Genomic DNA, 11,357 nt, shown 5'->3' with positions numbered 1-11,357 from the left:
TATGCGGCCAGTAGTGAATCCATGCCTTGATCCTTAAAACTAGTGGTTGTAGAATGTAGTTCCTTGGTTGTGCTTGAACTTTGATGCAGAAAATCACACTGTTTTGCTTGGTTCCCAGCTACATCATGTCACGTATAGTCTAACTATGACGGCACCACGAAAATCTAATCTGCTATTTGGTTGATAAGACTGCATAGGCAGCCATAGAAGATTGCAGCGTAAACTAGCTAGGTTGGATTCTCGCCACTGAGTGTGGTGTCCATTTTCGTCACCTTAGCTGCAACGTCGTAGATGTAGTGTGGTGTACAATAGACCATTAGACCGTAATCAAGCACGCCCTCTATCTTTCTGTTTCCTTTGGTTTCATCTATTAGCTTTATGGAAAAATAAGGTTTTGAAAATAAGGACTTGAAATAAAAAACCTTAACAATTTGGTCCGATATATCTAATCCGCCAAATTGACCGGATAACTTGCAGCATATTTTCCCCATATATACTTTTCAAATATATCATGATGTTCTTATTTAATTAGTCATTTATTTCTGAGTAAAATGTATCGACGGTTTCAAAACATGTCTTATGGTGTCATCTAGGTCACTGAACTAGTTAACGACGACGCTACGCACAATAAGGCAATGTTTGGTTGAGGCTATTTTTTTTAACACTTATCTGATCGAATATTCTGACACATGTATATAGTACTAAATATAGACTATTTACGAAATAAAAAACATAGCTAGAGAATAATTTGCAAACGATTTGTAAGTCTAATTAGTTTATAATTGGACACTAATTACTATAATTACAATATACTACCGTCCGTGTTAAAATTTAGCACCTCTAACTGATGGTACACTGGCACCACGCTAGCTAGCTTGTCTCATTGGGCAGCAGCTAGCTGGGTCAATGGTGGCCTATGCTAGCTGCCGCGCCCGCGCGCCTTGTGTGTGCTTGCTCGATCGTTGCCCCCCCAACCCCACCCCACCCCCGGCGGCCCATCGCCATTGTGCGCGCACATCAATGGAACTGTAGACAAGGACTGTAGCGTGGCGCTGGCGATCGATCGATCGATGGCGACGCCGTCCCCACCCACGAAACGAACTGTGAAGCAGACTACAAAGCCACGCACACGCGCTTCAATTCGCACAGCCACCCTCTCTCCCCTCCTCCATCGCTCGCTCTCGATCTCTTTCGACACACCCAACCCCTAGCTAGCTAGCTAGCTAGCCTGCCTTTGCCCTTTTCTCCATCGTCTTCCTCCCCCTCCTTCCACACAGTTGCTTTGCCTGCTTTCCCCTCCAAAATCCGCGGCTAGCTCCGGCCGGCGTCTCTGCTTGGTGCTGCCGTTGTTCTTTATTTACCTCGATCTGTCATCGACGGCACGGCACACGGCACATGAGATCATGAGCTCGGAGGACTCGCTCAAGTCGCTCTCCCTCGACTACCTGAACCTGCTCATCAACGGGCAGGCGTTCAGCGACGTGGCCTTCAGCGTGGAAGGCCGGCTGGTGCACGCGCACCGCTGCGTGCTCGCCGCGCGCAGCCTCTTCTTCCGCAAGCTCTTCTGCGGCCTCGACCCCAACCACCCACCTCCTCCTCCTCCTCCTCCGCAGCCGCCCACCGGCGGAGGAGGAGGAGCACGAACGCCGGACCTCGTCATCCCCGTCAGCTCCATCCGCTACGAGGTGCTCGTCCTCGTCCTCCAGTTCCTCTACAGCGGCCAGGCCTCCGTCGCCGCCCCCAAGAGCGGACCCCTTCCCGGCTGCGGCGCTCGCGGGTGCTGGCATACCCGGTGTGGCGCCGCCGTCGACCTCGCCCTCGATACCCTCGCCGCCGCTCGCTCCTTCGGCGTCGAGCAGCTCGCCCTCCTCGTCCAGGTGGGGAAGAACACGGATCTTTTTTTTCATCCGTGTGTGTCTGTGTGTGTGTGTCAGTGTGGCATCAATTTGTTCCCTGCGCCTCTTTGTTCCCTGCATCTGCATCTGCATCTGCATGCATGCTCGAAGCTTGAGGAGAGAACTCGACTAGATCCCTAGGTCGTCGTAGTCGTGGACGCTTTATTTGCCTGTCGGATTCCATGAGTGAGGCATCAGGATTCAGGAGTAGGACATGGACGACGACGACCACGTACGTACTGTGCTCTGTGGAGCCTGCGGCGCCAGTTCTTGGCGTCGATCGATCGATATACATTTCTGTTGGGATTTTTTACTTTTTTCGTCGTCGTGTTGGTGTGTGGAATCTGAGAGGGAATGCATGGCCGGAGGAAGGAGAGATGGGGAGTGCACTGGCCATGGCAGTGGCAGGCAGGGACTGCTAGCTGGGCGTGGCTGTGGCTGTGGCTATGGCTAGTCGTCGTCTCTGCTCTCACACAGTAGTCTCCTTTGCTTTTCTGCCGCTACCTTCTCCTCCTGGCCACAGTCTGTCATCACTTGTCATGGATCCAGGATCGATCGGATGGATCGAAGATGCCGCCTGTGCCTGACTCATCTTCTTTTTACTAGGAAGGGTCTTGTCACACTCACACGCCCATCCTTGTTTATGTGTGTAGTGTCTGCTGACTGCTGCTACTGCGTGTCCCCTTCCTCACATCACATCTCGCCATTGCATTGGCCAATTGCCCATTGCAAGCAATTTGCATTCCTTAAATTGCATTGCTAGGGTTTCTGACTGGGAGATCGATCCCCAACAAGGCAGCACATGCCGTGCATCATTTCCAAAACACCTTGCTGTACTGTATGTACAATACAACTGCCATGCCGATGCAAGTGCAGTCGAGCACCATGCATGCTAGCCAGCTGCAGCAATCACAATCACAAGTCACAACTATGCAATTCACTGCTGATCGATGCTGGATTCTGTGTTAGCAGCCAGCCACTACATTTCATGCTGCTAATTAACACCTGTCTTTTTTTTCATCCTCTTCTTCTGCAATTAATATCTGATTATTAGTTTATATCTGTCTGTCTGTCTGTCTGTCTGCCATTTTTGTTGCAGAAGCAGCTGGAGAGCATGGTGAAGGAGGCATCGGTGGACGACGTGATGAAGGTGCTGATGGCGTCGCGCAAGTTCGAGATGCAGGAGCTCTGGGCCACCTGCTCCCACCTGGTGGCGCGCTCGGGCCTCTCCGCCGACCTCCTCGCCAAGCACCTCCCCATCGACGTGGTGGCCAAGATCGAGGAGATCCGCGCCAAGTCCCCAGCTGGCGCCGCCGTCTCCTCCGCCACCACGCCGCGCTCGCCGTTCCTCACCCACCACTACCTCCCCATCAACGCCGCGTCGTCGGCGGCCGACCGCGACCACAAGATCCGCCGCATGCGCCGCGCGCTCGACGCCGCCGACATCGAGCTCGTCAAGCTCATGGTCATGGGCGAAGGGCTGGACCTCGACGACGCGCTCGCCGTGCACTACGCCGTCCAGCACTGCGGCCGCGACGTCGTCAAGGCGCTGCTGGAGCTCGGCGCCGCCGACGTCAACTCACGCGCCGGGCCCACGGGGAAGACCGCGCTGCACCTTGCCGCCGAGATGGTCTCCCCGGACATGGTGTCCGTGCTCCTGGACCACCACGCCGACCCCAGCGCCCGGACGCTCGACGGCGTCACACCGCTCGACGTGCTCCGCGGCCTCACCTCCGAGTTCCTCTTCAAGGGCGCCGTCCCGGGGCTCACGCACATCGAGCCCAACAAGCTCAGGCTCTGCCTTGAGCTCGTGCAGTCCGCCGTGATGGTCACCACGCGCGACGAGGGCGCCGGCGACGCAGGGGGAAGCGATGGAGGCGGGAACTTCCCGAGGAGCGACGCCGACGACAGCTTGGTGAGCCTGACGATGAACTCCACGCTCATGTACCAAGGCCAGGAGATGGCAGCTGCAGCGGTCGCCGCCGGTGAGGCGAGGAAGGGGAACGGCGGCGGCGGCGGCCGAGGGAGCCCATCCAACTTGTACTTCCCCAATGGCGGCTTCCCATAAGTATTGTGCCCTTATTCCCTTTTATAATCCATCATCAAGATGATCTTTTTTCTGTTGGATTGGATCTTTGTAAGAGGTCATGGTGTAGCTAGCTACTATTTGACTAGGAGATATGCCTGCATGAGCAAGAATTTCATGGTATTTGATGTGGATTGTTCGATGATCCGACGATCCCGGCATTATTATTGATCGACGACTGGGGAGCAAAGCAACTGTTGCTTTGTTCAAATTCTTCACTGTGATGAAGCCTGTAATGGGGCTTCAACAATAGTAGTCCAACATACACCATGCAATCCAGAGCTTGGATTGCTAGCTAGCTCCAGTACTAGTGTACAGCATGAATAAGGTTTTTTTTTTTTTGTAGCTGCTGGTGTTTTTACATGTCTTTATGCAATGCAGCTTTTTGGTACTGTAGTCTGTAGTAGTAGCCTTTGGATGCATGGTAGGAAAGCAGGGAGCAAAGCCATTCAATCGACAAGGCGATTCTAAGTGTGGACTTAATTTCAATGATATAGATATTATATTGCACACATGTTGCTGATTATTCATTAATAATACTACTTTACATTGATTATATTAAGCACTTCGTTAATTAGCATATATAATATACTTTTCTAGATATTGCTTTAGAGTTTTTAGATTGGTTATCTAAGGAAGTACTAGTAGCTAGCTAGCGTATTCCCTCCATTAATTCATATTCTAAGACATTTTGCCTTTTTTTAGATACGTAACTTTTGCTATACATTTAGATATACTCTCTCTGTTTTTATTTATATGTCACATTAGCTTGTCATAAGTGAAACATTATTATCTTTGACCATTCATTTTAAAAATTCTTATAATTTCACAACATATGAATTACAAATTATATATGGAAGTATTTCTCATGGTGAATCTAAAATATAAATCTTATGTTATTATTGTACATAAATTTTGTGAAATTGTTGGTCAAAGATATAAGTGTTTGACTTATTAGGACAAAGCTAATAGAACATATAAATACAAATGGAGGGAGTACATAATGGTTAAACACTTAGTGAAAGTAATGTATCTAGAAAAAATTAAAACGTCTTACAATTTGAAACGGAGGGAGTATTAACAACCTGGCTAAAACATGAATTTTGCCGGTCATCTAGATGACTAGATCTAGGTAGCTCTCACTAGTAGAGAGTAATAATACTGCAAACAATGGAAAGCATGCACATGGTGATCAACGTTTTGTTTTTTACTGTTTCGTGATTGCTTGCTCTTCTCTAATTAATCCCATAAGTTACCTTCTTGTATTCACCACTCTTCCAGCTTTCTTATGCCAACAGCATCTCCAACAGTTTGACATTTTTTCTTTGCTATTCGTTGGAGTTTGCCAACTCTGGAAAGCAAATGGAAAGGAGAAAAATAAGACATCTTCAAGAGTTTTGCAAATCTGACTTGCCATTTACCAAAATATGAACTCAACTGCTGAAAGTTTTCACACGCGGTCTCGGTCCGTTCGCGGGCTTCCTTTCCGCGTTCAGAAAGTCGGCCGCCACTTGCGTTGAGGAAGTCCGCTGCCACTCGTGTTGAGGCATTCGAAGAGGACGAGAAAGAAGAAGAAGGAGACGAGCCAGCGGAGGAGGCGCGGGAACGCCGACGAGTCCGGGAGCAGGCGGCGCAGGAGCGCGGCGCGTGCGTCAGCGAGCATGGCGGTCGAGGACCGGAGCGCCGCGAGCAGCAGCGCGTGCAGTGCGGCGCTGAGGCCGCCGTGGAGCGGGGGCTCCCAGAAGGCGACGAGCGCACGCTGCGTCTCGCGGAGCGGGACGGAGCAGAGCAGCGCCCCCTGCAGCGGGCGGAGGAAGTCGGCGAGCAGCAGGTAGAGGCCGTAGAGCACGAGCAGCGCGGTGGCGAGGCCCGTGTGCGCCATGGCGATGTAGAGGGACGCGGCAGATCGGTGTTTGCCAAGTCGCGGACGGACTTGCATAAATGCCAAGCCTCCCTTGGAATTTGCCAAGTTTCCAAAAATGCAAAACCAATATGCAAAACTGTTGGAGAGGTGTTTTGTGAATTTTGGCAAAAATCAAGAATGCAAAAGCATTATGCAAAACTGTTGGAGGTCTCAGTTTCACGATAAAAAACATTGGACTTTTTATTAAGGGTCACTAATTTTCTAATTAACTATTCTGTAATAAGATTGAATTGGGCCTACTGTTCCTGATAAAATAATGCCCAATTCATTTATACTCTGTAGTACATAACTACATATAACTGTGGCAGTCTTAGCTTACCGAAGGTTCGCTTCTCCCCTCCATACTATGGAAAAATTTGCTGGAATGGCTCACTGATTTGCAGAAATACAAAATAGAAGGGAAATACTTCCATATGGTGCCTTATTAATTATAGAGGAAAATTGAAGAAGCTACCATGGTTTGCCACCATCTCTTAAAATATACATATGTATTGTATTTGTCAAAAGAACAAAGAGAAAACCTTTATGCTCTGATGGTTATATACATCTACATCATGAGATGTGTGCTACTTTGGTTTGTTTGCCAGAAACCAGAATTTCCATGGTGGACAAAATCTGTCAACAATAGGCCCGCAGTTGGCATTTTATACATTTATAAGAAATGCTATAGGGTAGATTTCAAGTTCTAAATGTTATACTAGATCAAATGCTGATTATTGTCCCATATTTGATTAATCATTTAGAGGCAACGTGTGTTTCTTCCTAAACCTACTACTTCCATTCACAAATATATGATTGAAAACACATCATAGTTGCCACTGATCTATATGCACTTTGAATCGCGAGTTCTTCTAGTTATGATTTTGTAGCAGGGTATAATGGAACTTATTAGCTAGCATTATGATAAAAGAGTGATGCATTAACAAGTCATAAATCCTAATGATTTCAACTTTTGAATTATATGAGATTTGCCCTTGCATTGTATATGGTATTTCAACATCCTACTATAATAACTACATACTCAAAGCATTTAGCTTATGTCATTACGTGTGGACTGAGATCAATGTACACTGGGCCCATTATATTTCTATACATAGATATTGATATGCTCCAGAAAAAAGCCATTGCTCCCTCTAATGAAAAGAAGTTGAATGCATGATGCATGAGTCGTTGAGTCTTGTCCACAAAATATTAATTAGTTAGCATAGCAATAGGAAAAACATGTGAAATAAAAATCAGAATAATTAAAAAATTCTCAAGGTAAATTTCATAGGTGTTACGACTATTTTATTGTACAAATTATGGCTGTCAGATGTATATTTTTGAGAATATATAAATGACAAACTGATTTCGATGTTACTGTTTTTCTTTCTTTTTTCTTTTTTAATCTTTCTCTCTAAATGACATACTCCCCTTGTCCTAAAATACAGTGTATTATGATTTTTAAAATTTGTAATAAAATATAATACATTATACATAATGTCTATGTTTAGATTTGGCAAAGTTTTTTGAAAAGAAAACCATAATTTAAGGAGAAACTCTATAATTGAAATAATCTATGGGCACATGCGTCATTTGGGTGTTCTCTTTTAAGTTGTCTTAGAATTTTAGAATACACTATATATATTACAGGGCGGATCGGAGGAAGTATGTTAACTAATAAAGATATATATTATGTCCACATATATAGTAACGTGGTAGCACTACTTTTCAGTCATGAAATAGTACTTTTCTTTTATAATAAATCAGCATTAGTAGCAGCCGCCGCCGAAAAATCAGCAAGCCAAAATGTTGCATCCAAATAGTTTTTAAAAGCGCAACACTATAAAAGGAAGCCCACGCTTTTTTTGTGTGGTTGCAGCTTATCTATCTAAGGCCTTGTTTAGTTCCGAAAAAATTTCGGATTTTGCTACTGTAGCACTTTCGTTTTTATTTGACAAATATTGTCCAATCATGAACTAACTAGGATCAAAAGATTCGTCTCTCGATTTACAGACAAACTGTGTAATTAGTTTTTGTTTTCGTCTATATTTAATACTTCATGCATGTGCCACAAGATTCGATGTGACGGGGAATCTTGAAAACTTTTTGGATTTCGGGGTGAACTAAACAAGGCCTAAACGTCGCTGAGTCGATCTGTATATGATATTAATGCCACTGCACATATTACATATGGTTCTGTAGATGACTAGTATTCTGTACAAGTACACTCATACAATTATGTCATGAAAGCAGGACCTGTACAGATCACATGCACATGGAAAGTTTTTACGCCGCGTCATTGTCCTTTTTGTACTATGAGCAAATTATCTTATTACCTATCACACTGTCAACAGTACAAAAGACATTATGATCCATTTTAAATCATATGTTGTGTTGCACCAATATGCATTGAAGAGTTAAAAGTTACAATTTAAATGATCTTATGATGTAAAACATAATATTCAAATATGTGGCAACATGCATTATTCAATTCAAATATGGTGTAAATATATAAATCTTATTGTTACTAATTAGAGACTCCTTCTAGAACCTCCATGAGTCAATCCACGCAAAGAGACACATAAGTCCTAGAAAAATCACAAAAAAAACATCTAGACTCAATGTGATACTATCTACTTATCAAGAGGCGGATATCTAGCCGCCTATAGAAATTTAATCAATCACTAGAGAAGGGCCGAAACTCAGCCACATACCTGCCTCTAGAGATTGTGAAGCGAACCAAAATCCAACTACTTCTAAAAATCTTTTAAAATTTTTAAATTGGGAAAAATAAATAAATAGAAAAGATAATTAACAAAAAGGAGAAGCCAGCCAACCAACCCTCGACGAATGCTAGACTCGAGTCCGAGCAAATGTGGCCATGAGAGATCGAACTTTGGACCTCTATTCCACTGCGTCTCAAAGTTACTTTACTTTTTTGTAGCTACTACATAACTTTTGTATTTTTTGCTTTAGTGAATAATGTAATGCATTTTGAGACAATAAACAAATTTAAATAAATGAAAGAAGTTTCAAGTATGAAGTTTTAGATCTCTTTGAGAACTAAAACTTCAGATTAGATCGTTTCTCCATATGAGATTATTTGAATAATTCAAAAAATAATTTGATTTCACCATTAATCTTAAAACATAATTTATATATCTCTTTGAGCACTGTAGCTTTGGTTTAGGTTGTTTGTTTCTCCATCTGAGGTACTTTTATAAAATTGAATTTTAAAATTTAAACCTTAAAACATAATTTACAGGCAGTAAATGATTTCAAATGGATAAAAAGTCATCAACTACAAACATGTTGATCTCTTGGAGTATTCAGGTTGTTTCTCCATCTATGGTTATTTGAAAAGTTTTAAAGTATTGGATTTCAAATTGTGAAAACTTAACACATAATTTTTGGATCTTAAATGATTTCAAATGAAAAAGTTATCAACTACAAACTTCCTTAATCTTTATCTCTTCGAGCATTATGATTTTGATATAGAGTTTCTTTGTCCCACTTGATTTAGAAAACTTATGAATTTAGTGTGTTGCGCCTATTTTTAGAGACAGACCAAATTACCGTAGCTAGCCACCTCTGGAAATACCTCCATTTCTAGAGAAGGCTAAAAAGCCTAAGCCTCTAAAAATGATAGCTGCCTCTAAAAACATTGACCATTTTTAGAGATGACCGGAAAATTCAGTTGGATTAAAAATTGTTTTTATAAGTAGGCCACATTAGCACAATAAACATTTTCGTAATCTATCATTGTTAATCATAAACAATAGAGGTGGTGCAAATGCTCGTCTTTGAAAATCAAATTAAAAAACAAAAATGAGCCACCAAGCCCGATAGGGAAGCCCGCGGTCAAGCCCACATTAGCGATACTCCATGAGCCACCCTCAGCGAAGCCACTGAGTAGGTCATCGGTGCGTCCATGAGTAGCCCAGCCGCATATCATACCTGGTGAAACCATCAAGGAGCTCGCTAGTGCATGCACAAGGAGCCGGACCATGGATCCTGGGTGCCACGCCACATAGTCACCCCTAACCACCAAATCTGCCACGCCTCACACCTTTGAGAAGAGAGAGTGAGGGGGAGGGAGAGTCGGAGAGACGATGCCACACTAGGTGGAGGAAAGGGAGAGAGGAGGCCACACCAGGTAGGAGGCTACCACTAGCAGGTCTCAATCGTAGGTGGCTAGTGCTCGCGGATCCTGACTGGAGGACGCTGTCGCTCTTAAGGATCTCAATCACACACTCTAGTGCCTCCATGCGCAGTGCTCAAGATTTGAGCTAGTCGCCGGTGTGAGGGAGACGGCTTGGCGCCACCATGTTGTCGATCTAGCTGCGGGCGAGAAGGACGACCATCCCATCGTGGATCCAGTCGGTAAGGTCTCGATTTGCCGATCATGATGGAGAAGAGGGGGTGGAGAGCACGCTTTAGAGAGCAAGGATGGGGGTGGCGGAGTTTGTGGAGACCAAGTGAGAGTACCGCGACGGGTCGAGGAAATTAGAGAGAGAGAGAGAGAGAGAGAGAGAGAGAGAGAGAAAACTAGTTTTTGGCTCGATGGGCATAGAGTGGGATGCTAGATGGATGTTGGGCCTTAGGGCTACTGACAGAGGCGGACCTTTTAAGAGGTCTCCCTTTGAAAATAGGGCATATTTTTTAGATGTGTAGCTCTTAGACATGTCTCTGTAAATTGATTTTGAGAAATAGATATTTTTTTACTATCTTTTCTGTAAATAGAATGACCCTATCCGAAAATCATCAGGTTTTTTGCAAGACTAGTAAATTTTTAGCGCCTCCATTAATGAAACTCGTTGTCTCCTAAAAATGGTTTACACTTGCATTGACATCGTAGCTAAAAAGGCACAAACATGCGGCGGGTTCTAGCTCATATAGTCATATCTATGAAGACTGATCGTGAGTCTAGATCACCAAATACGGATTAGACGAGAACGCAACAGCACTTTTGAATGAACAAAAGTAATAATGTAAAAAGACAGACGGAGAATCACTCCACTAGTTCTCTGTATCTTTATATCTATGTTAACGCCCATATTTTTAGTTAATGCTACCTGGCCGAGGGAGAGCTACCGGTAAGGTACAGGTGCGCGTACAGTTCAGGGTTCAGGCATGTTGCGGAAAACCTGTAACAGTATATATAGTCCAGCTCCAAGCAATGCAACTAGCTGCTAGACACCCCCGTGTACTGTGTGTACGTGTCGTCGCCAGTGTGTCCTCTCGTTCGTGGATACGTACACCATACACAGTTTCCTCTACATTCTTATATATATTTGGCATCTAGTACCAAAGGGGGCTGTCCTCCATCTCTGCAGTTTGTTACTGCAGTAGATTCCTACGAGCGGCCGGATAATCGGGCTCCGGCCGCCGGCAGGCAAACATATATGTGTGACAATGCATGTGTGTGACGACTCACATTGCGCCGTCGCAGGCCGGACATGTACAAACA

At 44.5% G+C, this 11,357-nt stretch overlaps 1 protein-coding gene across 1 annotated transcript; it reads left to right on the top strand.

The window, feature by feature from the left end:
- Positions 1,159-4,199, top strand: LOC8071410 (BTB/POZ domain and ankyrin repeat-containing protein NH5.2). The gene is made up of 2 exons (XM_002442637.2): positions 1,159-1,877; positions 2,995-4,199. Exons 1-2 carry the CDS (start codon positions 1,404-1,406, stop codon positions 3,961-3,963), a joined length of 1,443 nt encoding a protein of 480 aa, XP_002442682.1. The 5' UTR covers positions 1,159-1,403; the 3' UTR covers positions 3,964-4,199.

The sequence above is a fragment of the Sorghum bicolor genome, chromosome 8 (genome assembly GCF_000003195.3).
Source record: "Sorghum bicolor cultivar BTx623 chromosome 8, Sorghum_bicolor_NCBIv3, whole genome shotgun sequence".
NCBI classification, from domain to species: Eukaryota; Viridiplantae; Streptophyta; class Magnoliopsida; order Poales; family Poaceae; genus Sorghum; species Sorghum bicolor.
Note: the sequence above shows the minus strand (reverse complement) of the source record. Positions and strands in the feature narration are given on the sequence as shown.